This window comes from Lathamus discolor, chromosome 3, assembly GCF_037157495.1.
Source record: "Lathamus discolor isolate bLatDis1 chromosome 3, bLatDis1.hap1, whole genome shotgun sequence".
In the NCBI taxonomy this organism is placed as follows: Eukaryota; Metazoa; Chordata; class Aves; order Psittaciformes; family Psittacidae; genus Lathamus; species Lathamus discolor.
In genome coordinates this window covers 70,898,293-70,926,049 of record NC_088886.1, presented here as the reverse complement: position 1 = coordinate 70,926,049, position 27,757 = coordinate 70,898,293, and the positions used below count along the sequence as shown (strand labels likewise).

The window sequence follows — 27,757 nt, the reverse complement described above, 5'->3', positions numbered from 1 at the left end:
TTTAAAACCAGTGAATGCATATGGATAGAAATTATTAACATACCCACTCAGCTGAAGAGATTATTCTGGATACTCTACCTACTGTGCTATGATACGTAATTAATTCAGACAAATGTTTATATTTGGAAAAATCATGTTCTTATTCAAAGTAAGTAAGTTATTTGACAACTTCTTCCCTCCCCCACATAACCCCAAGCCCCAACACCAGGCTGATACATTTGCACACTGAATAAAATTGTTTGGATTTGTTGGGTTTCTTTTTTCTTCCCTTATTCTTCCTAACAAAGCCACAAATTCAAGCCTTAAGTTTACAGTAGGTTCTGGGACAGATGTGTCCTTTTCCAGACACATATATGTATTTTTTTGGTTTTATTTTTTCACATAGCCTGTATTCTGATGGTACCTCATTAACCATTGACTGTACTCTTACAGATTCTTAGGTAAGCATAGACACAATCTTTGCATTTTAACTGCTCAGGGCTATTTCCCTGCTAGGTTGTGAGCATAGCAGGAAAAAAGAATAACATTCCTTCTGTTCTCTTGAGAAGTTTTTCTTTGCTTTTCAAAATGCACAAAACCTGTGCTCTGCCAAAGCACTGTTAAAGGTAGTGTGGAGAGAATAGCCCTTAGCTCTCTCCTATTACCTGGATATAAATCAGAAGGAAGGATCAGCTTCAACGATCTGTACAAACATATGAAATAAGGGAATAAAGGTTGTCAAGAGACCTCCTTCATTCAGTTGGTTTGTGTTTCAGAAAAGAGAGAGAGTTATGTGGGGTTTAATTAGTTGGAAGGTACCTGCTGTTTTGCAGGTGAATTTTGTCATCTCATCGGCCTTTCATTCATGTTGCTTTCTCTTGTCTTCTAAGAGAGCTGTAGCATGCTTGGACCTTTTCTAACACCTTGACAGAAAAAGTGACTGATGTTTCAAGCAAGGATAGTCCTCAGACTCTCTTACGCTGTTTTTGGAAAAAGCATTTTGCAGCCTATAATGTAAATAGCTAAACCAGATCGAAAGGATCTGTTCAGAACCATTGCTTCATCTGTTCAGAGCCATTGCACCTGGATCAGAGCAATCCCAGGCACAGCTACAGTTTGGGCAAAGAAGAGATTCAGAGCAGCCCTGTGGAGAAGGACTTGGGGGTGTTGCTTGATGAGAAACTTAACGTGAGCTGGCAATGGGTGCTCACAGCCCAGAAAGCCAACTGCATCCTGGGCTGCATCAAAAGGAGCGTGATCAGCAGGTCGAAGGAGGTGGTACTGCCCCTCTACTCTACTCTTGTGAGACCTCACTTGGAGTATTATTGTGTGCAGTTCTGGTGTCCTCAACATAAAAAGCACATGGAACTGTTGGAAGGAGTCCAGTGGAGGCTACGAGGGTGATCAGGGGACTGGAGCACTTCCCGTATGAAGACAGGCTGAGAAAGCTGGGGCTGTGCAGCCTGGAGAAGAGAAGGCTGTATGGAGACCTTATAGCAGCCTTCCAGTATCTGAAGGGGGCCTATAGGGATGCTGGGGAGGGACTCTTCATCAGGGACTATAGTGACAGGACAAGGGGTAACGGGTTAAAACTTAAACAGGGGAAGTTTAGATTGGATATAAGGAGGAAGTTCTTCGCTGTAAGGGTGGTGGGGCTCTGGAATTGGTTGCCCAAGGAAGCTGTGAATGCTCCATCCCTGGCAGGGTTCAAGGCCAGGTTGGACAGAGTCTTGAGTGACATGGTGTCCTGGGTTCAGCAGTGGCAGTCATTTTTCTCCTTCTTAGTAGCTAGTGCAGTGCTATGTTTTCATTTTTTGGCCTAGGAACAGCGCTGATAACGCCAATGTTTTTAGTTGCTGCTCAAATGTTTGGTCTGGCCAAGGACTTTCTGAGCCTCATGCTCTGCCAGGGAGGAGGGGAGGCCAGGAGGAAGCAGAGACAGGACACCTGACCCAAACTGACCAAAGAAGTATTCCATACCACAACACGTCATGCCCAGGATGCAACGGGGAGTTACCCGGAAGGGCTGGGACGGCAGGGTTGGACGAGGTATGGGTCGGTGCTCGGCTGGAGGGAGTGGGGCGAGTTAGTTGTCGGCTGGTGTTGAGGTGTTGTATTGTTTCCTCTTGTTATTTCCTTTATCATTATTATTATTGGTGGTAGCAGCAGTGATTTGTGTTATACCGTAGTTACTAAACTGTTCTTATCTCAACCCGTGGGAGTTGCATTATTTTCGGTTCTCCTCTCCGTCCCTCCAGGAGCAGGGGGAGGGCAAGAAGGGGGGAAGTGAGTGAACGAGGTTTGTGGTTCGGTTTAAACCACGACACATGGTTTAGTGTGAGGTGTCCCTGCCTGTGGTAAGGGGGTTGGAACTTGATGATCTTAAGGTCCTTTCCAATCCTAACTATTCTATGATTCTATGATTCAGCCTTCAACTTATCAGGAAGCTTGATAAATATTATTTTAAGTTTCCTTATATATGCACAAGTTCAAACCCTTTTTCTGGGTACTATTAAGGTTGGTATTTATACATTTTAAATGTGGAAATATTCTCATCCCAAAGATACCACTTATAATCAACTGTTAATATATGTAATTCAATATCATAGACCTGGAGTAAGCCTGATCTGAAACTGAGTCCTTAAAATGATGCTAAGCTGCATCAGTTGAAATGACATCTATAAAACTGCTTTTGCCTGATGAGTGCAGGCATGGATGATTTCTTTTTTAAAGATAAATCAAAGATGTTATTTGTATGTCTATATCTGATGTTTTCATGCTAAAGCATATAAAAATACCACACAGCAATCAGCTGATGGTATTGGCTACTGTGTAAGTGTAGCTTTTGCAGTACATCATTAGTTTGATTCAGATCATGTGGGATGAAATAAAACCATCTGAAGCAAGTCTCATTTTGTGTGGCATTTAACAAATGCAAGTGATAATTGCTGTCACTGAAGCATGACTGCTTTTGTAATGAATGCTTTCTGCTTGTGTTCAGAGTATGTAGCTCTCTGTGTGCAATACAGCATGCTTTAATTTTAAAATAATAAGCAAATTTGAAATTGAGTTTATTGTTCAATAAAGTTGTATTTGACAGAAGTTCTGGCTTCAAGTGATCAGTGTTCACTTTGATTACCTGGCAATGTAGAGATACTGTACACCTCTTTTTGTGATAAAGTGTGCTTCCAAGCAGTTATGTTTATAATCAAATCTGAAAAGCATGACTTTAGATTCATTAATCAAGTTAAGTGTTGGCCCAACACATCACGTTTTCTCTTCCATGCTGATCAATCAAATAAGTGTTATTTGATTTTACAGTGGCTTTAATGTGGTCATTTTGTATTTAGGTGGGATTGTTTGACTTATTCGTTCTTCCATTGACCTTGCTCACTGATGATACTGATGACTCCTTTCTGTATGTGTAAAGTCAATACGTTCAGCAGTAGATTAAGAGCTAGTCCCTTCTCGCTAGAAAAAATAACTACAACAGGACTTTGCCTTCTCATCCTCCTTTGCAATGGTTATGTGCATATAAATATATATGTTAATTTATAGAAAGCCTGCAGGAAAGTTGTGAGGTCTTTTCTGGCATTAACAAATGCCACACCTGTGCAGTGATCCTCTGTTCAAAAATTCTTCACCGAAAGTCAACCTGTTTGAGTGTGGAAAAAGTGAAAACCACAGAAATTAAAACCCAGAAATACAGATACATACATATACAATCATAGAATAGTTAGGGTTGGAAAGGACCTTAAGATCATCTAGTTCCAACTCCCCTGCCATGGGCAGGGACAACTCCCACTAAACCATGCCACCCAAGGCTCTTTCCAACCTAGCCTTGAACACTGCCAGGGATGTATGTATGAGATATATATATCATAGACATGTGTATTGCATTTGGAGAAAAAAAAACAAGACTTGAAAGCCTAAAATTTCATCACTGTAACCGTATTGGGTAATAGAATGAGAATTTTTTTAAAACATCATTTTAATATTCCACAGTGTCGTGGTTTAAGCCGAGCCGGTAACTCAGAACCACGCTGCCGCTCTATCACTCTCCCCTCTTCCTCCCTCTGCTCCCAGAGGGGAAAGAATGTAACTCCCACGAGTTGAGATAAGAACAGTCCAGTAACTAAGGTATAATAAAAAATTACTATTGCTACCACCAGTAAGAATAATGATAAGGGAAATAACAAGGGGAGAAAATATAATTGATCACCACCCACCAACTCAAACCCAGACAGACCTGAGCAGCCATCTGGGCCTTCTAGGTAACTTCCTCAAGTTTATATACTGGGCATGACATGCTGTGGCATGGAATACTCCTTTGGCTACTTTGCGTCAGGTGTCTGGTCTGTACTTTCTCCCAGCTTCCCGTGACCCTCCTCACCAGTAGAGCATGAGACTGAAAAAATCCTTGATTGGAGTAAACATTTCTTAGCAACAACTAAAACATCAGTGTTGTCAGCATTGTTCTCAGGCTAAAGTCAAAAACACAGCGCTGCACCAGCTACTAAGAAGGAGAAAAATGACTACTACAGCTGAACCCAGGACACCGAGATAGGGAACAAAAACAAAACAACAATATAAAAAAACCCAGACAGAAACTTTTCTATGTAAGAAAGTTTTTGAACTGAGGAAGAAAATGATGTGTTTTGTTGGACAGCAAATGTTATTTAAGTCTTTCTTCAAGAACAATCCTGGCCCTGCTGCCTCAAGTTGGAGGATGTGTTTGGGATGGATACTTGAACTTATGTTTCATTATTTCAGATGATATGGAGAAAAAAAGAGGATAGAAAAAAAAATATTAAGGTCAATATTTGCTTGCCATGTGTGCTAGCTATGGACCTTTGGAGATGACCGGAGTCTTGACTTTCTGCTGGGAACTTCTCCCAGCATGACTTATTTTCTTGACTAGATTCGTATTATCATGACTAGTTACGAAGTCTTCTCGAAAGTGGTGGCCTAGTTGTTTGCAAGTGATATTACTTCATTAATAGTTGGGCCCTCAGGTATAGTGGATGGGCTGCTTGGGGTTGCTTACTTGGGTGTGAGATCTGTGACATCTGTTGGGAGTCAATTTGGGTGCCCAGAATAAAGACTGAAGCAAGCAGTGTTTTAAACCAGGGAGCTGCGAGACCAGGCAAATAGCCATTCAAATATACATTAACAGAATATGTATTTTCACTTATTGTTTGAGCTGTTTTGCCTGCTACTTCTCATTGTGACTCTATTACTTTTCAATGCAGTTTAAAAATACTTTATTTCATAATTATTTGTGTGGCATGTAGTTGCACTGTAAAGAATATTATGAGTCAAATCAAGTAGACAGCGGGGAAAATATTTGTTAGTGAAAAAAGTAAAAGCTTCATGATAGTAAATATTTTACCAATTTATGAGAAAAATGCTGTAGGAAAGCTTTTTAAAAGGTCAATGAATTTCTGTTAAATTGTTATGTTTTCATTGCCTTTAAAATTAAACTTACAAGGTCAAAATTAAAAGCAGCTGAATTGACATTTAAAGTAGAAGTTGAACACTGGGGCCCAAGAAAGCGAAAGGAGTGAAAACTTTTACTTCTTCCTACAATTATCCAGGAGCTGTCATTCACAGCAATAATTTTAGATCCACATCTTTTGGTAAGATATTTCTAAAATGAAAATAGTCTATACGTAGAAATTATATATGCATATATGAATACCATCAGCACTACCCTCTTAAAGTGTCAGATTCAGGTTATGATGGTTTTTGAATACTTGGTATCTCCTAAAGCAAGTTAGCCAGGGAAAATACGTAGTTACCTGTGTGTCATGCAGTGTTACAGGGCTTTGTGTGCTTTGTATCAGTTAGGAATCTCACCTCCCATTCCTATTGGAAAGGCATTTGCTCAACAGGTGGTTTGGTTGTGACTTGGAGACCAGGTGGTTGGTTGGCTGGTGCTAGTACTGGGGAGCATCAGTGGTCCTGGGCATGAAGGGCTCTTTTCTATGTGATGAGATGTTGATATTGCAGGCTTGATCTTCATTTCTGCTTGCTTCAGTTGCTGAAGTCTTATGTTTCCATGCGGAGAGATGCAGTATCAAGTTGCCCAAAGAGTTTTTCTTTTAATAAGGACAAATTCAATACTTAAGTAGCTTGTTTGAAAGCATTTAACAGAATTATCTTAAAAAGCCGAAGCAGTGGCCACCCCCACAACTTTTCCACATTCATCACTTGCTCACTTGTGATTACGAGCTAGAAAACCCAATTTTAAGATGACAAGAGCACAGTCCTGAAAAAAAAAAATGTTTGGAAACCCTCACACATTTAGGATGCAGAAAAAACAAAATAATCATCAGACATATCTCATATTCTCAAGGAAAGATCTTGAGATAAAACCAGGATACTGCCGAGCATTGATTATTGATTATGTATGTTCAGCTTTCTTTTCAAGGACAGAAATTGTCATTTCCTGATTGATAAAATCTGTTTTTCTCCTGTTATTGTTGTTAAGACATCTTTTTTATAAGAGAAGATTGCTAAGAGCTGCAGCACCTGTTAATTTTTTATATCAGAGTTAAAGGGGTGTTTAATTTATTTTACTTTTAATCTGGTTTAGATTAGAATGACCTTTTCTTTGCTTCATATTAAAATCCCTACCTTGAAAAATTGTTTTCCTCTGTGTTGCATTTATTGATTATTTGTGCTGGTATTTATTCATAATTAAAAATGCAGTAGGCAAGAAAACTATAAAGCTTGATCTAAAGCCTTCTGGCATTTTTATTTCACTGCATTTTAATATTAACCCTTATGAGCATGTGAATAGAGGATCTGTACTTTTTAAAGAGCTGTAAGAAAATCTAATGGGCCCAACTAGTATTAATCTGTCTTTCAAATTTTAGGCTAACCTACTTCAGAAGTGTTCTGGTTGATACCCGAGTGCAGTCAGTTGTCATGGTTTTGAATAACCTCTGTATGAAAATGGAACTTCAATCGCAAGAGTATCTGCACAAACCCCATCCAAGAACTAGCTTTGTTCTGAATTTTATTGCTAAAAGCAACAAATTTCAGGAAAGTAATTGTCCTGGTTTCAACTGGGGTAGAGTTAATATTCTTCCTAGTAGCTAGCGCAGTGCTGTGCTTTGGCTTTAGTTTGAGAATAGTGCTGATAACACACCAATGTTTTAGCTGTTCCTCTGTAGCATTTACCTTGATCAAGGTCTTTTCAGTCTCATGCTCTGCCATGAGGAGGGGCACAAGTACACAGGAGGGAGCAGAGCCAGGACACCTGACCCAAACTAGCCAAAGGGGCATTCCATACCACAGCTCATCATGCTCAGCATATAAACTGGGGAGAGTTGGATGGACTGCTACCTGCTCATGTTGGGCTCCCTATGGGTCAGCAGGTGGCGAGCTGCTGTATTGTGCATCACTTGCGTTTCTTGAGTTTTAACTCTCTTCCTCTTTTGTGTCCCTTTATATTATGATGATAACTATTTTTATTTATATATTTATATATTTTACTTTGTTTAAATTATTAAACTGTTTTTATTTCAACGTGTGGGTTTTTCCTTTTTTTACTTCTTCTCTGCATCTCACCAGAGGAATAAGCAAGCTACTGTGGGGTGTCTCGTAGCAGCTGGGGTTAAACCACAATTGTAATTCCTTCTTTTTTTTTTTTTTTTTTTCCAAGCAGTCAAATATGAGAAAGATTAGAAAGAAGTAATTTAGCTTAGAAAGAGCTATATTGATTGTGGAGCCTGACAGAAGTTGTCAGTATTGATTTTTCTGTCACTTTCCTGCCTGACCTTTTAGATTCCAGAAGGCACTCTTAAGAGGATTTAGCTTGTAACAAATTAAAGATATCACAGAACAATTGCTGACTCATATTATGAGAGCTGACTGATCTCCTTTCTATTGGCACAGTCTTATTGTATGCAGGGATGGCATCAGTACTTGATTGAATGTGGTCCTATAGATAAAATTGATTGAAAAGCTGTGTATAAAAACAAGGTTAATGATGATAAATTATGTTACCACTTCCTTTATTGTTATAGATGTAATGTGTATGCATATGTGTGTATTTAAACGTGCAGTTTTAAACTTTGGTTTGTGAATTTTATGACATACAAAAGGATCAAAATATACATAAAAAACTTGGATAAAACAATGCTTAAAATTAAGCAGTTAAAATATACATATATAGAAGCTACATCTGCATTGTTGTGGATGAAACTGGAAGAAGAAACCAAAGCGCTTTGTCTTTATTTAACACCTCCTGGCAGCATGTCTACACAAAACTTAAACATGATCATCCTCTGCTGAGTACTCTTCCACCCTCTTTGGAAGAAATAAATTGCTTGTCTGGAAAGGTTAAAAGAATTTAACTTAACTTAATCATCAAGAGGTATTTTAACATATGCTAGAATTTAGTTTGCATAAACTGATTTTTTTTTCACTGGATGCCCAAAATACATACAATAAATATGTAATGATAATAACAATAAACAGGAAAACTGCATATAATCATTAATACGATTTTAAGAAACAAGATGTTAGTATGTATTTTTTTTCTGTGTGATAAACCCTTGCTTTATTAATGTATTTTAAGATCTCACAGGAATATTGATTCAAAAGGGCTGTCTGTGCCTTCACTAAGAGAAAGTGAAGGGCTGAATGTTGGTGGCGGAGCAGGGTGAGCTGTGCTGGGACCAGCATTACCATCACTAGCTCTCACCACCTGTCTACTCTTTTTCACTAGCCCCCTTGGAATTTGTCAGAAAAGCCAAAAGCAGGAAAGACAGTCCTGATTGTCTGGTATGGTCAGGACTAAAACCACCTGAAGTTTAGATGTCAGGCTAAGGCTCTGAACTGTGCTGATGTTTTTTTCTAACACTGCTTTTGCCTGCGGGTTTTGGGTCATTTATTTGTAAGAATGAACCTAGCTTGATAGTTTCCCAAGTCCATTTTGGTTACTACAGGTATGCATTTTAGATAGCATATCTTAAGTCTGGTTTCCAAAGCTAGGTTTATGCTGTTATGATCTGTATGTATACTTGTTAATGTACATTAAATGGAAAACCCATTTCATAGAATCATAGGTTAGGGTTAAGATCATCTTAAGATCATCTAGTTCCAACCCCCATGCCCATGTGTGTGAGACCACACACTAAATCATGTCACCCAAGACTCCATCCAACCTGGCCTTGAACACTGTCAGGGATGGTGCATTCACAGCTTTCTTAGGCAACCTTTTCCAATGCCCCACCACCCTCACAGTAAAGAACTTCTTCCTTATATCTAACCTAAACATCCCCTTTTTAAATTTTAATCTGTTACCCCTTGTCCTATCACTATCATCCCTAATGAGGAGTCCCTCTCCAGCATCCTTGTAGTCCACCTTCAGATACTGGAAGGCTGCTATGAGATCTCCACGCAGTCTTCTCTTCTCCGGGCTGAACAGCCCCAACTTTCTCAGCCAATCATCATACATGAGGTGCTCCAGTCCCCTGATCATCCTTGTGGCCTCCTCTGGACTTGTTCCAACAGTTCCATGTCCCTTTTATGTTGAGGACACCAGAACTGTGCATAATACTTCAAGTGGGGTCTCATGAGAGCAGAGTAGAGGGGCAGGATCACCTCCTTGGACCTGCTGGTCACGCTTCTTTTGATGCAGCCCAGGATGCGGTTGGCTTTCTGGGCTTCGAGCTCACAATGAAGCCAGCTCATGTTAAGTTTCTCATCAAGCAACACCCCCAAGTCCTACTCCGCAGGGCTGCTCTGAATCTCTTCTCTGCCCAACCTGTAGCTGTGCCTGGGATTGCCCTGTTTTCAGTCTAATTTGACATTATTAACAGCAAAGCGAAGATCTCAGGGGTTGATGGATATTGCAATGATGGAAGATATAATGGAAGAGGAAAATGGACCACAGTCTGGGGATATTACTCATACATCTTGTAGGTTCCATGCTTGAAACTCAAGTCCAGAGAAGATCAGGACACTGCTGTAGTTGATGGCTGAGCTCTTCTTTGTTTAAGGAAAAAGTCAAAGATGCAAAGACTTCTTAAGGTTTGGGAATATATGTGCATATAAATGTATATATATATATATGCTCATATATATATGTATATATATATGCTCATTGCTACTTAAGAATCAGGCTTTTCAGGTAAGCCTTGCTAAGCTCTGTATCCAGAATATCAGTTTTGGTTTTATTCATAAGTAGCCATATTATTTCAATATTAAACTTTATTGGTTTACTATTAGCTGCAGCTAAACTGGAATGCTGTTCATCTGACTCCTCTATCAGCAATACTAGAGGTAGGGCTGCTTTTTATAAAAAATGATTAACAGGTTCAGAAATGCTAATTCTGTATATGCATTCCACTCATGATTCCTGCTGGAAAGGCCTGTTGTGCATCCAGCACTTTCTGTTGCATGGGACGTTTATCTGTTGTTTGTTTCTTAAGGCGTTTGGAGTTCTTTGAGCCAAAAAGGGAACACTTTTGCCTGGGCAAGGATGGCTTAGGGCCAGGAAAAAAATGGATAATCCAAGACTGTGAAGACTTAAAAAAAAATCAGCACTTATATACAAGAAATCTGTTTATTTTACCAAATGCCTTAAGCTCACCATTAATCCTGGCATCTCCTCAGTATACATTTCTGTCTATTGTGCTGTGCCATTATTTCCTCCTTCCAAGTTTTCTTATAGTTGTATCAGAGGATCCTGGAGCCTCAAGGTCATGCTACTTCTCTAACTGGTGAGCTGTTCAAAAATGAGCAGCAATTTCTTTATGAAGACTAAAAAAAGGTCTTTGGGCCTACAGTTTTATGGAAACCTAAAAGTGCACATATAACAGACAGAGTACACAACATTAAAAGGTTTTGGTTTTAGTTTTGGTTGTTGAACTAATTTCTTTTGGACCCTATGCTTTTGGTATTAGCTTTGATTCCCCTTGTGATGGAGTTGGTTGGTCTTGACCAGCTCTCTCCCTTGTTCCACATCTTCTGCATCCACCCTGTTGTTTATTCTGGCACGGTAGTGATGGAGCTGAACACATCTTAACTGGATATGTGAACTGATTTGGGGTTTAATTAAGCATATTTTTTTCCTCTGAAGAGGTATTTTTAACTCAAATCAGCTTGCATGCTCCTGCAGCAAGTGTACTGGCACCAAGCAGGAGTAGCTAAGGATAGAGCAGAAGCCTTACTGTTGAGGAGGAGGTATCTGTAAGATGCCACTTCAGATTGTGGGGACTCAAACTGTCTTTTATATTCTGTTCAGAGTCCATGAAACAGTGAGAACTTGTAGATACTGCTCAAATAGGAATTGACAGTGAGATACATGGAATACTTTTCATGCCAATTTCAAACAGGACCTGAAGGGGTTTTTGCAGTGTTACTGAGGAAAAGTCAGGACAAGGGTATTAGTGCTGCTCACACCAGGCTTGTAGTGTAGCATCTCCCTCCCTGAAAGCTGGACTGAAAACTGCAGTGTGAGACAAATCGGTAGAAACAGTCCCTCGAATTTCAGTTAGCTCTCATTTTCTAGTCTGGTGCTGAGCTTTTGTGAGTGTATATTGAAAATGGATTTTAAACCCCATTTCTTTAGCTGACAGCATGACAACATGTCACTCTCTGCATTTTTTGCTGAACTTCAGGGATTTTTTTTTCTGCTTTGCAGAAAGCAAGACACAAAATGGAGAAAAGTGGAATAATGTGGCTAAGGATCAGTTTAGATGTATTTTCTGTGCTAACATGTGTTTAAGTGTGATATTTTTTGAGGAAACTTTAATTATTTTGTGAGCACAGCTCATTTTCTCTGCATCAATTTGAACACAGTTAATGATCATGGGCAGTGCCAAGTAATTGCTTCATCTTTGTGCTTTCATCTCACAGCTCAAGGTGTCACTCACAGTACTGCCAGCATGGGAACAGCATGGTGTGGCTGAAGTCCCAAGCCTGTTGGCTGTTAAGAGTGTCCTTGGAAGTATCATTAGAGGTAATGGCCAGTCATTTTTAGGCAATTTTCATCAGCTCACTTACAGATACTGGACATAAGACATTCAAGTTTGGCTGTCCTGATTGCTGGCTATTACTGACTATGCCTGGGCAGGCAAACAGCAAAGAGATTGGTAAAACTGCTTTCTCAAGCCTTTTCTGTATTTGACACTCAGTCTTGGAAGCATTTGCCCAACAGTCTATCTTGACACATGCCTGTGCCATGGTCCTTCATTTTCTGCCCATTTTCCAACACAAGAGTGAAAAATATCCAATCAACAGAAATCTTTCCTTTTCCTCTGTGGACAGGAGGTGAAGTTATAACCAGGCTTTTATGCACCTAGGAGCCTTAAGTGGTATTTTTATTAAGCTTCCTCCGTCTGTCCTTTTTATTGAAATTATTGACTATCAATGTGTTGGTTTAAGCCCAACTGGTAACTCAGAACCACACAGCAGCTCGCTTACTCACCCTGCTTTTTTCTTCCTTCTTCTGCTTCCGAAGGGATGGGGAGGAGAATCAAAAGAATGTAACTCCCACGGGTTGAGATAAGAACAGTCCAGTAACTAAGGTATAACACAAAACCACTACTGTTACCACCAATAATAAAAATGATAAGGGAAATAACTAGGGAAGAGAATACAACTGCTCACCATCCACCGACCGATACCCAGCTTTACCTGAGCAGCGATCTACCCCTCCCAGGTAACTGCCCCCAGTTTATATGCTGGGCATGACATGCTGTGGTATGGAATACCCTTTTGGCTACTTTGGGTCAGGTGTCCCATCTCTGCTTCCTCCTGGCTTCCCCGCCTCCCTGGCAGACCATGAGGCTGAGAAAGTCCTTGGTCAGAACAAACATTGCTGAGCAATAACTAAAAACATCGGTGTTATCAGCGTTGTTCCCAGGCTGAAAGTCAAAAACACAGCACTGCACCAGCTACTAAGAAGGGGAAAAATGACTGCTACTGCTAAACCTAGGACAATCAATTATGTGGCTTTATGGACTAAAGTCTTCAAAACTTAAGTATTATCATTCACATAAAGTAGCTGTTCTTATGAATTGCATCTATTCAAATAACTTTTTGTATATCTGAGTGTCATAGCAATGATAAATGCTCCATCTGCCATTTGTTTCTCACACAAATAAAAAAATAAGAAAGATACTTTCCATGGGTCATTGATTACTTTATTTATCTCAAAGATGCTGTATCTGGGTTTAAGACTACAATAAGGTCACATATCTGCCAAAGTAAATCAGGACTCCTGCGGGACTCAACTCATGTTGGCAGCATACAAGCCAATCTCCAAAATGAAAAAACAGGATCTTCAAAACCTCTGTGTGCATTTGCAAAGCACTGTTCGTATAGTCTCATTTCTGTTTGTCTAGGTAGTGTGACTGTCATTTCACTTAGGCTGATCACACTTGATTACTGCTTGTGAGGAAGAAGAAAATTTTAGAAAGATCCTTTTCAAGAAGTTTTCTCTGTGACAAATTTAAATTTAATTCCATTTCCCATTAGGACAAACCTTTTCTCTTGGCTTCCAAGTAAAAAGGTTTATTTACATTATTTAAAGATGCCAAAAGAAATTATGTTTTTTTAAAAAGACTTTTTCTGCATGTGTTCAGATGGTCTTCTGACTATAATAATGCTGAGGATTAATTTTAGGAAAATAAATATTTACTGCATTATATTGCATCATAATACAAATCTTAAGCTTGTACGTATTCATGATTTATCTATTGAATGAGCTAGGGGGGTAATTCCCAGTGGGTTTGGGGTTTGTTGTAGAGGTGGTGGGTTTTTTCAACTAAAAGTACATTGGTCCAGCCCTACAGGATATGTTCCATTTAGTAACCAAGTATCTATGTAGGAGATACTTCTTTATAGCAGCATAAGCTGATACAGACCATCAGCTACATATCAGAATTGACTATTCTTCTAGTTTGCAGCTGGAATTGTTTCCTACCTGCGTCCAGGACTTACTGGCAGGCACACAAACCTGCCTAAGAGGATTTCAGGCCTGGCCTATTTCTAATGTCTCTTCTTCAGTGGCTGGGTATTTAACTGCTTGTGGCGCATAACTTCAAAGCAGATCATGTAAGGCTAGTCATGATGGGTCCCTGAAGCTATAAAAAGATAGTAAATCTGCATTAAAATGTTTAATGGTCTGGAAATCCATAGTAAAATGGAATCAGTAAAAGGGTCTGTAAACAAAAGTTTCTGACCCAGCAGTGGGGATTCCAGGAGCACTTCCTGCAGCAGGCACCACACAGTTCAGCAGCACCCTGCTTCTAATGAACATAACTGTGAAAGCACAATGGACCTATTGAATTTAAAGTGCAGCTTGAAACTTCCTCAATAAGGCAAATACATTGCTCACATTTTTGAGATGGTGGTTTTTATTTAAGTAACAAATTTTCAGATTTGTTTGACACAAATTGCAATTTTAACTGGTCATGGAGAAGCTGTGGTCTTAAGAGGAATGAAGTGAGACAAAAGCATCTTTATTTCAAATCAAAGATTATTACATTCCATTTTACTTCCCTTAAAAAAGAAAAATGCTTGGAAAAAATATAAGCAGAAATACAAAAATAGAAGAGAAACTGTTTTGAAAACTTAGAAAAAAATCACTATAGACAATCACGTAAAAACCTTGCAGAAAAAAAAAAAAAAAAAATAGTACAGTCAAGCGCAGCAGCCAAAGCCAGAGAAACTGAATCACCAAGAACTCTCATGCTGAAAATAGAGGTATGCACATTTTCCTGGGTAAGTAAGTTGTCCCATAGATCAATACCATGTTCAAAATTAAATGCATTTATTCAGATGGGGACTGGTTTTCTGTTTCCCTGATGCCTAGCTAAGTTTACTGCTGATTTTTACTAGACCCAAAATAGACTTCACCAATGAGTTAAAGCTTGAAGAGCTCTATGGCAACTTTTTAATGCAAGTTAATAGCAACTGATCAGTTGTCAATCACTTAACCTGAGGTGAAGTAAGTAAACAACTTGCCCTTGTCCTGTCCTTTCCTTTCCAGGGGTCCTGACAGGTTGCATGAAAAAAGTGGTCATACCCCTTGGGTGGCAGGCTGCCGGGGATGGAAACTGATGTCTGTTCCAGTATTTGGTTTTCATGCCCAAGAGGGGTTTTCACTCCATCTCTAGAGCTGCAAGTTCTGCAGGGTTAAAAGGCACTTCATTTAGTTTAGTGTGTTGCTGGGAGGAAAAACTTGATTTTCCCAAAGAGTCTAATTATGTTAGACAATAAAATTATGTGTCAATGAATTACATTAAGTAGCCATGAAAATTTTGGACTTATACATGTCTGTTATAAGGAAATTAAACACCAAAAATCAACCCCAGGATGTTTTAGAATCAAAGCTCTAATCTAACTGAAGTGTTTGGTTGGACAACTTAATGTAGAAGGGTAAAGAAGATTAATACCAGGCTCTTTTTTCCTTTGATTATCATCAAACACTGATGAACATTCAGTGAGGAAGATATTATCTAGGGTCAAATCTTCTTTCTTTGCCACTGCAAAACCACCTTCAGCTTGTACATCAAAAGATTAGTGGTAGAGATGGGGTAAGTAAATTTTTCTCTGTTATGACCAGACCTGAGCTTTTTCAGAAGCAGTGATGAGAATTACTCCTTCTTAATACTAATACCCAATCAATAACTTGTTTCCAGGACTGTCATCTTGTAAGTGCATGCCCTGCCTTGAAGTAGGTTTTAAAGCACTAGAATAAATAGAGAGTTCTGCAGACCTATGCACAAGTTCATTTTAATGGCAGAAACCCCCAATCAAGTTAAAAATAATTATACAGTTTAAGTGCTTTAAATAACTTACTGAGACAGACAAATCTGATAACAAATTGCTATCTCATCATAAACTTCCTTTCAAGTTAATTCTATCTTAGCATCGCAGGACACAGTTCTGCATTGCTTTGCACTCCACTGAGTTCAGCTTTGTCCGTCCTCACACCTGTCTCACTCAATTTAGTGCAGAGGGGTGCAAAATTCATCTGTTTGCATCAGTAGATGTATTGTTAACAAATTTGGTGTTGAAAAAAAAAATGAGGATGGCATTAGGAAGCAGACAGCACTAACTGGAATAAATTTTACTATTTCTTTCTAATTTCACTATGTTATTTATCCTAATGCTATGGTGTTTATCTGAACATGAAATACTGTCTGTGTGTTTATCAGGAAGCTGAGAAACCATTTTTAAAATAATTTGCATGTCTTTGATAGCATGTTCAAGTACGCACATAGCAGAATACTGATGAGCTCTCTTGTCTGTAATAAGTGGTTTTGGTTGGAACTGGTTGTCTGTGGGTAATCTTGAAGAGAAAATAAAGGAAGGGTGGGTGTTTTTCAGCCTCTAATGCTCAATTAATGTAGGGGTCTTCAGGGTACCACTACTTCCTTGGCCTGTTCTCACCCACTGCAGTGAAACACTAGGATCCTTGCTGAGGAGAAAGCTCCTTTCCCTGGAAGGAGAATGTCAGAAGGGATGAAGAAATGAAGGGTATAGCATCTGATGTTCATGGCCTTGTACATTTTAGGCTGCTACCACATCTCACAACTAATGCAAAAGTTTCAAATATAGTAATCAAAAAGGTATAACAGTATTCTTGGTATTTATTTTCCCAGCCAGTCTCCTTGATATGAGACTGAAACTCACTATACACTCCCTGGAAATTAATTTGTTAGATCAGAGTAATTTGATCAGTGTATCTAATTGCCTTTTGCTTTGGTCTCACTGCCCTGATAAGGACAAGAACCTTATAAATAATTAGATTTGGTACTAGACTGCATTAATATTATTAATGTGTTCTATTTTTTATTTATTCCTTCAAGTGCATCAGTGGATGATGCACAGACCACTTACATGAGAAAAAAAGTTATATATGAAGATAATAAAAAAAGTTATATATGCCAGGTAATACCAAGATGGATAACAGCAGAGATGTTTGTAAATTGTACATTTTGTTCAGCGAAATCTGCTTCTTTGGACTGTCTTTATAATACCCGTTAATACACCAGAAATTAAGGAACCTATTGTAAATTATGTCCACAGGTATCACAGCTAATTGACTCTAGAGAAGTGTGCTGTTAAGTGATGGCTAATTCTTCCCTGGTTCGTTTGTTTTGGGGTTTATAATTTTTTTTTTTTTTTGGTAACAGCATATTTTTAGGCAAATTCTTTTCTGTAAGCACAGTCAGTATGAAGTTTTTGACAATGTTCAGAATATATTTTTGAGGGGGGTCAGGTGGGGTTTTGGTGAGGTTTTTGTGTTTTTTTTTTTGGGGGGGGGGGGTTGAGGGGGTTATTGGAACAGAATAAAATACTTTAAATATTTTTTGTGAAACAAGGTTTCATTGGAATATCCGTCAGGTCTAAAAGGATCTAATCCAGAGGATCAGACCAGAACAGTCTAATCCTCTCTGGGATAAATTATCCTGAAGAAGTGATTTATTTCTGTAACACATTTTACTTTGCAATGACAGCAGGCCTGACCCTTTTAAGTCTACAGTAAATGCAGAATAGTTTAGTGCTCACATTTATTGTCAAGTAAGAATATTCACACCGGCAATCACCATGGAGTAGATAATGTATTCTAATCTCATATTCCTATTTGTTTTTTTTCTGGCTGACCTTTCTGCAGACAGTAGAAGTATGAGCATAAAGTGCACTCCGTGAAAATATCCACTAGATTGAGGCATCCAGACAACTCTCCCCAGTCATCTGCGCAAAGGGTTTAATGTTTCTGTTTCCTTCTTTCTTTTTCTCTCATATGCTGGGAGGAGAAAGTCCCGTCTAGTTAGTGACAGGTACCCCCTCTGCAGGTGAAGCCCACTCTTGTTCCAGTTTATCAGATGTTTGCAGTCACCTTTTCCCAGGTTTAAAGCTTTGGAGGATGGAGAAGGATGGATTTAGAGAAATAAAGGCAACTGATAGATGTGATCACTTATTAGAGATCTTTCATATAAGTTATGGAGATTAGCTGTGGGCTTTCAGATAATAAGTCTTTTAGGAAAAAAAATAATGAAACTAAGTGACACTCGCTTCTGAGTTTCATTACCAAGCTGAATGGTATTTCAAAGTTCTTTTAAAACTTCCAGGATGGTTTGCAAATCTTTATGAAATTGAGACTAGGCTTGATCATACTTAACCATTTTAAGTGATTTTTTTCACTCCTACTTTACTCCAGGAATATTTATCTCCAGTAAGTTTCTCGGTCATTTCTATCTGCCGTCCCTTGCCCAGTACTATCAAGGTCCAGGGACTGTAATTTTTTGCTGTCAGTTTTTACACAGTTATCCCTCATCAAAATTGATAAATCCTCCTTTTCCAAGGTGGTCCTCCCTGCAAAACTGATAGAAATAGGGTAGCAGGCAGGAAACCAGCAGCCTGTATTCTCCCATTTCCTTTCACTGTTCATCCCTGAAATCAGATTTTCCTCCTCTTCCAATGCCAACCAGCAACAGGACTTTATCTTCAACCCCAGATCAGCCCAGAAGATCCCATGGCTGCAGGGAATCTCCTGAAGACCCTCCTTTAAGGGTTTTAGTGAAGTTTTTTTTTTTATGAGTACATGTACAATACAATAAGCTGAAGTTTTAAAATGGAGTAACAAAGACATTGGGAGATGTGATTCAGTATCTTTTCCCACAAGATAAAAATTAGAATTGTTCCAGCTCATCTGTTGGTCTTAGGGCCTAACATGAAGAAACTGCCTTGGTTTGTTTTACATGATTGGTTGAAGTGCAATACAATGCAAAATTTTGTGAAAAATACACACTTCTGCTACTATTTCTTTAGAAATTTTTGCTGTGGATACGTTCTTGTCCAAGATCAATACTACACTGCCACAATTAAATGCTATTAAATGTTACACTGCCACAAGTAAATGCTATTGCTATTTCCCTTGCTTAGATCCCTGTCGTGGTTTAAACCAATCCACACAGGTCGTCCACTCACCCCCCCCCCCCCGACCCTCCCCACTCCCGGAGGGATGGGGAGGAAAATCAGGAGAATGTAACTCCCACGGGTTGAGATAAGAACAGCCCAGTAACTAAGGTATAACACAAACCACTGCTGCTACCACAAATGATAATATTGATAAGAGAAAATAACAAGAGAATACGATACCACCGCCGAACGAGTTCGACCCCCCCGAAGAGCCAGAGCCTGCCCCCTTCCGGGTAACTTCCAGTTCCCCCTCCAGGCCTGACGTGCTATGGTATGGAATACCTCCTTGGCTAGTTCGGGTCAGGTGTCCTGTCTCTGCTTCCTCCCGGCCTCCCTCGTCCCCAGCAGAGCATGAGACTCACAGAGTCCTTGGCCAGAATAAACATTACCTAGCAACAATTAAAAACAATCGGTATTATCAGCTCTCTGCCCAGGCTGGAAGTCAAAACACAGAGCTTGCACCAGTTACTAAGAAGGAGCAAAACGGCTCCTGGTAAACCCAGGACAATCCCAAAGCCAAAACCTTAGCCATAAGGTTTATTAGTGGTCATTGTGCCACTAAACAAATATGAAGTTTCTGAAGTCAGGTGAAGTTTAGTGGTTGGAAAAAAACATCTCCTGCCATCAAAATATTATGCAGCAGCAAAAGATACATGTGATAAAGGAATTCTATAAAAATTTTGGTTTTGTGCTTTATTGTGATTGTAAACAATTCCTATGTTAAGACTTAGTACAAAAAGGAATAAGGTACAAAATAGAGAATATTAATATATTATTGCATGGCACCATGTTATCATGTCTTCTTTGGGAGGCTGCAGGTACCCTGCAGAGGGGGTACCTGTCACTAACTAGACGGGACTTTCTCCTCCCAGCATATGAGAGAAGAAGAAAGAAGGAAACAGAAACATTAAACCCTTTGCGCAGATGACTGGAGAGAGTTGTCTGGATGCCTCAATCTAGTGGATATTTTCACGGAGTGCACTTTATGCTCATACTTCTACTGTCTGCAGACTGTCTCTTTGAGGGAGAACAAGCAGAAGTGCTGAGTGACCTTGATATAAGGAATGCCTGAATAAACCAGAACTGTATCATTGAGAGATACCAAAGAGACAGTGTGATAGGGGGTGTATCTATTACATATATACATATATATCACATAATTACATGAATGAGTCAGTCAAAGGGAATAAAAAGTGGGTGTTAATGACCTTTTCCAGTATGCAGAAACTGAAACTAGCAGAACACAGCTGCAAAGCAAAGTCAAGTCACTTCCCTTATTTGTACAGAATAATATCTTATGCAGGTTCGAAAGGTTCATCTGGTCCAATACAGCCATTCATATGTTCCTAAGCTCAAATACTTTTGGTTCTTGTTATTTGAAAGTTCTGGTTTTCCCCTTGCCCATGCATGATCAAACTACATTATTTATTATATTTCATCCTGCTTGTTTGTGTCTTAATTTAGATTATGTGATGGCTTGCCTCTGAAACTGTGATGTAATAACATAATGTAAAATGAACCTACTCCTAAAAACCCTATAGCTGAAGGATTTTAATGGTAGAAATCCTAAGATAATGATTTTATTACTTTGCAGTAAAGTTGTTCTTGGAGTTTCACTGTCTCTGCTCCATTAGAGTGCATTGGCATGTCAAATATGTTTGTGTTCAGGTTAGGTTCTGCTATATAATAAGTATATTGCTTCCAAAATGGTGCTTTGTATCAAGAGGAACACCAGTGAAGTTAAGTAACTTTATTCAAGGCATTATGCTACATTAGTAAGTCTTGCAAAGTTTTGCTTGAGGATTAACCAGCAGCATGGTGTGAGATGTTTTATATAAAGAAAAAATAATATTCACTGTTCTTGTCTTAGAATCCATCACATTTGCTCTTGTCCTTCACAGAGGTCATATATAATGTTTCAGAGTTCTGGTAATCCACCAAAACCCAGATTTTTTTGTGCGTGTTTTAAAAAAACAGAACCATGTGGCATTGCTTTGTAGACTATGAAAATTACTTTTAAAGTGTTTAAAGGGAGTGTATCTCCTTAGGGTTTCTCTGTGCTATTTTAAATGAATGCTTTGTGGATATAATTTTAATTGAATGGCTATTATACTTCTTTTAACAGACGTCATTGTTCTGCAAACATTCTAAGCTGGTAAACTTGAATTTTCCATGTTAAACTCCCTAGAATATATTGGAAGTGTACTAGTCCTAAGCTCTGAAAACTTCCAGCAAATAGGGACATTTTCCCCCAAAATTATCTCAGTGTTGAGTTTTCTGATTATGAGATCATATCTTACCTTAATCTAACTGAACAAGGAAGAAGACAGAAACAAGGAGAATTTGGGGTCAGTTCCAAAGTGCTTGCAGCAATGAAATTTTGTGAAACAAGTCAAAGGGGTATTATCTTCTTAAACAGTGTTTCCTGCATTTAGGGTTTGAGGGTGTGATTCTGTCCCAGACAGACTCATCAAAAGCAGGGGTCATAGCACTAAAGTTATACATATTCAGTGTTTAACTGATATTAAACTAATTTGAGATGACAGACCATTTCCACACTCTTTCAGAAGAGGCCATGTTCTCATCAGTGTATTTAGGTAATTAATAAATATACTTTTATGTAATTAGCTCAAAATGAAAAGCAAGGTTGTTTGTGATGCTTTTGCTAATGTATGGTAAATGGAGTTGTATGTCCTTCTAATACTTGATGACAAATAACAAAGTGATGAAGATACTTATTACGTCTCAGCTTTGAAAGTGTTCCTCAGGTTTTCTTGTCTCCACAGGTTCAAGCAGGACCCAGGATGGTTCCTTGAATTCTGTTTTTTTTTTTAGTAAATGCACTTTCTTGTAAAAGCCTAATAACTAATTTATTGCAGTCTGTATCTTCATGCTTATTCTGCTTGGATGTATTATCTAGCAAGTCTTGAATAGAAATTACCTCAAAAATAGCCTCAGCATGATAAATATTTGTATGCAGACAGAATCTGGGAAAATGCTTCTAGCCTCTAACAGAGCCTGTATGGGGAGCTGGCAACTGTGTAGCAAATTGGAGTGTGCAAATCTTCAACCTCCCAGCAGATACAGTAAACATGCGCAGTGTAACACAGCAAGTATGTGAAGGCTTTTAGTTACAGAGGTGTGTAAATATTGACAAATATGATAAACTTCAGAGCACAAAATCCAGTTGCAGCATCAAAGGCAAAACTAAAATTCATTCCTTTTTCCCAACCCCTTCCAGGATTATGCTGAAAAGAAAAACACCATAGCAGAAGCTCTGGAAGATCTTAAAGCCAACTTCTACTGTGAACTTTGTGACAAGCAGTACTATAAACACCAGGAGTTTGACAATCACATTAACTCCTATGATCATGCTCACAAACAGGTAAGAGGAATCTGCTCACTACTCCAACTTAGTTTCAGGTAGAACTATGAAGTAACATGACTTGGAAATTACAGCTGAGTTGTGCCCAAATTTAAGGCTCTGGGAAGCAAAACACACTGTTTTCTAAGAAACAAATCTCAATGTGAAGGCTTTACAACCAAAAATTCTAAAATGGAAAGAAATAGAAATGTAAACAGTTAAATTGCAAAAAGGAAAGGGAATGATGAAAAATACAATTATAAATGTGCAATTTCATTGTCATCAGTTTAATTTTGCATGTATATAAATACTGTGTTACACAAGAGATGACTTACTGGGAAGGATTTGTTGCAACAGATGTGGATAGGGAATCTGACGTACTCTGGTACTTTTTCTTTCAGTGCGGATACACTTCTGAAATGGTCTATGATTTTACATAAATGCATTGCATTTAAAAAACCTGTGGTATGAAAAGTTTCTGCATCAGCTCACAGTAAGAAGTGTTGGCTTGAAAATGTTGGTATTTACAGTTTTACCACCGCTTTTATCACCACACAATCTCCAAGTTGTTTTTTCTGCTTCGGTAACATGAAAACAGTGCTCCCATGTATAATATAGATAATTCAGGAGAAAAGACAATGCATCTTGACTCCAAGGTAGATACACGTAATGATAACGTAAAGATACATGATAAGTGTACAGGAAATTTCTACTTAGTCCACTTAGCTGGTAATTATGCTGTCTTGAAATCCTGGGTCTGGATTGGTTGCTTTTCATTCTAATTGAATCTCCCCTTGTCCTGTAACTCTGCTCAGAGTGAACATAGATGAGTTGCTCCGTGTGGTTTGTATCTCTATTATCTAAGCAAATAATCTGCTTTCCTTCCCTTCAGTGCTCCTCCCTGAAACATTTCCATCTCTGTTACTGATAGTTTTATTTAGCCCAGAATTGACACTTGTCAGCATGAGTGTTACATTTAGATTTGAGAACTATGGAGATGGGGACCTTAGCAGCAATAGCAGTCTCTGAGAAGCTGCAGGGAAAGGTACGTTAGATAAGAAATTAGCAAGTAGCTTCACTGCATCCTGTGGATATTTATTATGAAATGCAAGTATTTTTAGTTAAAATGCAGCTGGAACTGGTGCTTCAAGTGCTATGTTCACACAACAGCACTTCATTGCTGGAAGGCAAGAAAAAAGTGATGGGCAGAGTCTTCCGCACTTGAATTCCCTTAGGATTGTAATTTATTCTTTTTTAACTGCTCTGAAGGACTTTTAAATAATGAGAACCTGAACGCTGCAGTGTTCATTTGTCTGTTCAATACTGATGAAAAATTGATTTTGAAACTGAGGTCAAGTGTGAGACTGAACAGGGACTTGTTTCCAGTGGTTCATATAGTTATTCTAGTTTTCTGATGCCTTTAGACAGGAGATGGTGAGCACAGCACCAACTCCTACCTCTGCATCTTCTGTGTAGGGGACTGTGTGTCTGTGTTTGCGTAAGGCTTTGTGTTTAGTGAAAGAGCCATCCTCTTCCTCACTGTACCTCCACAACTCGAATCTCCCTGGTAGGAAATCATGCAAAAGTTTGTAGTTTTCCAGTAGAAAAAATTGAATGGATGCGTGTTTGGGCAAGCTAATAATTTTCAGTAATGTTACTAGCAAATGAAACTATTGATTCTGGAGATTAAAACGTGAAGCTTAACTCCTCTGGAGTGGATTTTTGGTTGGGGGTGTTTTTTTGTGTGTGTGTTTGTTTCTACTGATATTATAAAGAAAAAAATGTTCCTCTTCCCATATTTTGGTTAAAAGCTGCCATGTGCGGTACTGTGGGTTCACTCAGAATTGCTTAATTTTTCAGGGAACTTCATATCATGGGTTTTTTTTTGGGTTTTTGAGTAATCTGATTTTACTGAGTGAGCTAGAGCTATTTGCAGGTACTACTGTTGAATGCTCTTCCTACCTCAGTGGCAGAAGTTTTCCAGCAGTTTATGGAACTACAGACTGGTTTGGATTGCAAGGGATCTTAAAGCTTATCCAGTTCCAACCCCCTGCCACAGGCAGGGTCACCTCCCACTAGACCCAGTTGCTCAAAGCCTCCTCCAACCTGGCCTTGGAAACTGCCAGGGTCAGGACAGCCACAGCTACTCTGGGCAACCTGTGCCAGCATCTCACCACCTTCATAGTGAAGAACTTCTTCCTGATGTCTAATTTAAATCTACCCTCTTCTAGCTTGAAGTTGTTCCCCGTTTTCCTGTCAGTACATGTTCTGGAAGCAGAGAATTGTGATAGGCTTTGTGCTTCCTTTCTTAACTCCTTTGAAATGAAAAAAAAAAAAAAAGAAAACTAAAACATTTTAAACATTTTAACATCTTTGTTGCATTAGGCTATAGTAGGCTATAGATCAGCTAGACAGTTATGTGGAAGAAAACAGTCATTCTTTAACAGCATCAATCTCACAAAGTTAATTTAAGCGTTATTGCTGCAGGGTTCAACCCAATCAAGAGAATACCTTTCCTATAGTTTTCAGAAATTCCAAATGCAGTTCCATTGCTGTCCTGAAAATAATCAAGTAGAATATAAATTAAGTCACTTACTTAGACTTAATTTAAGGAATAATATGGAAAGCATTTTGTTAATCCATGTTTTTGAGCTGTCATTGATCATAGGGGAAAAATAAAAAAAGGTATTTACAGTGAAGTTTTACATTTTCTTAAAATGAAGGAGAAAATAATATGTTGCTAGTAGTATATTTAACTAACCTGTCAAGGTGAATAATTTTTTATGACATTAACATCATTTAATTTGCTAAAAAGAATTAAGTGGTGCATGTGAGTGGTTAGTACTCCCTGTCTGATGCTGCAAAAATCATCTTACAGTTTCCTATTTGCTACCAGAAAAAAGTTTCAGGGCAATTCTTTTTTTTCCTTAGGAGTGATGCTATAATTGTATCTTATGCCCTACAGCTTGTGCATGCTGGTTTATATGTGAGAATTCATTCTTCACTAGAAAGAACTGTGCAACCTTTTCAGTACAAGCCCCAGTACAGCTCATGGTAATTATTGCAGTCTTTGCTGATCAGTGCAAAACCCATCGTTCATTCATTTCAGAAAAAATATTGTTCTTTTTTTAGCAGTGGCTCTACCCTGTTGGTGAAACAGCACTGCCATCTGTGTTGCCTGTTGTGAGGAGGTGCCATGAGACATACTATATAGAAGTGGTAGCGGGTTTCCCTCCAGAGATTCTATTTTTCTTCCAGATAATTGGCTCTTCAAGCTGCATGCAGTAGGACCTTGGGACCTCTACAGAGCCAGGGGTGAGCTTATGGTATGTCTAAGGAGAGGTAGTATGCCTTGAGCAGAGGACAATGGTTTCTTAACACAGACTAACACTACTCTACAAACAATAATTTTAACTGCAGCTCAGTAGCAGCTTGTACAGAAACGTTTACAGGTTCCTAAAGCTCTCTAGGAACATTCAGCAGCCTCAAATATGAACTCATGGTTTTCTGATTTTTTTCCACATTCAGCCAATGAAGACTTGGAACCATTTAGCTGCAGAGCCCCTTCTGTTTGTGATTGGCCTCTGGGGTTTGAACTGTGCTGGTTATAGCTGGTCAGCTCTTGTTTGTATTTTGGATTCAGCTGAGCCTTTTTCTTCACCATAAGGATGCCTTGCACTGTTATTCCATTAATGGCTCCTAGCTCCTCACTATGCTGTCACTTGAGCTTGTTTGTGGCAAACATCCTTGTGACAAACCTGAATTATTCTGTAAAGGAGCTTTCAGTTCTTTCCAAAGTCCCCATGTATAACAGAAGAACAGTGCTTCAGCATGAAATGATTTCAAGTGTTAATGTCTTTTGGTTGAATGATTTTATTATTTTTTTTTAAGCCATTCCATTTGCAGAAGATAGTATAAATACAGGCAGTATAAATAGTGATGGTGCCTCCCTCTTCCAGGCATCCTTGTCCCTTGAATTGTCTGTTCCAACAGCATCTTGGATTTTTTCTTAAATTAGAACCTATAATTTCTAATTTTCTTAAATTAGAACCATGGTATACTGTAATATAAAAAACAAATAATATTGATTCAAGTTCATTCATGATTAGTGCTGCTGCTTTAAAATGCCAGACTTCTCTCATATGACTTACTGCTGTTGTCTTGATACACAGTCTTGATATACCTAATGATACCAAGAGAGAACACAGAAAGTTAGCTCTGCACCTGTGCCCTACCTTCCCTTTTCCAGTACTGAAATTCAAGACCATTAAACAGATGTATTAGATTAAAACCTCCACCTTCTTTAATTCTGATTTTTATTAGTTTATTTTTAACCAACTTTTTTGTATATTTTTGCATGCTGTTAAGTTCTTGCTTTCACTGCCAGCTGTATGTTCACATCTGGTAGTGGATCTCATTTCATTGCATGATTTATAACTAAGGAGAGATATATCTGCCTACAAATTGCTTTTAATTAGAGCTAGGGAAAAAACAAGAGACTCACAGCAATAGCATGGAAGAGAAGGGTGTGAAAGACTGATCTGAAATCAGACTCCACTGTCCGTTGTCCCAAAGATTGGTATGAGAAGCTGAGATGAAATTCCACCAATCCATTGTCTCCACTCGTCGATGGGTGAGAGGAATTAAGGCTCCAATATCTGTTGCCTGGGAGAAGGGTGTGAGGAGCTGAGCTGGGACTCCACCATCCATTGCCTGAAGGATGAGTGGGAAAATGCTAAGACTCTTTTATCCATTACCTTGAGGACTGGTATGAGGTATTGCTGCCCAATATCCCACGAGTTGCTGCAGACACATGCAGTTGAAGAGCTGGCTGCAAGACCAGGGAAACTGTTTCACCAGGAATGTGTATTACATGACGTGAAGAACAGAGGTACTCCCCCCAGCTCATTATAAGAAGTGGAAAAGGTAATCTTGAAGGGAGCCATTGCCATGAGGATGACGCCAGGTGCACACCTCTGTGAGGACACTCTCCACTGATGACTACTATGGATCCTCCATGAGACATAGCCCAGAAGGCATCTCCATCAGGACACCTCCAGGGTTACCTTCAAGGGGACAACTCCAGAAGGACACCTCCAGAAGGACAAACACCTCTGATACGGACTCTAGGCAGACACTTGTTCCGATACCATGAACCCTAAAAGACTCCTACCACTGACAACGCATCCCCGGGACACCGCTGGGTCTGTGGTGGTGACTGTCTCTCTCATTCTGCACCCAGAATCCTTACTACAATAATTTCCCATTTTTATAAAAATTGTCTTTCTGTAATAAACCAACTAACCGATTACAGTACTTGACCTTGTTTGCATCTTTATTTCACTCTTGGAATCATGAACAAAATAGGGTCTGGCACTAGGGTTTTGTCCAATTGGACACTGACAAAGGGTTACAGCAGTACCAGAGGTTAGAGATCATTATCACAGACTCCCTTAA

General features: G+C 38.9%; 1 protein-coding gene across 12 annotated transcripts in view; it reads left to right on the top strand.

Moving 5' to 3' along the window:
* ZNF804A (zinc finger protein 804A) overlaps positions 1 to 27,757 on the top strand; it is a 261,110-nt gene that overhangs the window by 199,272 nt on the left and 34,081 nt on the right. For 11 of the 12 annotated variants that reach the window (XM_065669717.1, XM_065669719.1, XM_065669716.1 and 8 more), the window contains one exon: positions 22,178 to 22,321. In XM_065669717.1, coding sequence (XP_065525789.1) covers positions 22,178 to 22,321 — 144 coding nt within the window. Of the gene's footprint in view, positions 1 to 22,177; positions 22,322 to 22,701; positions 27,388 to 27,757 lie in introns of those variants that run through there. The other variant, XR_010610613.1, reaches the window with a different exon arrangement.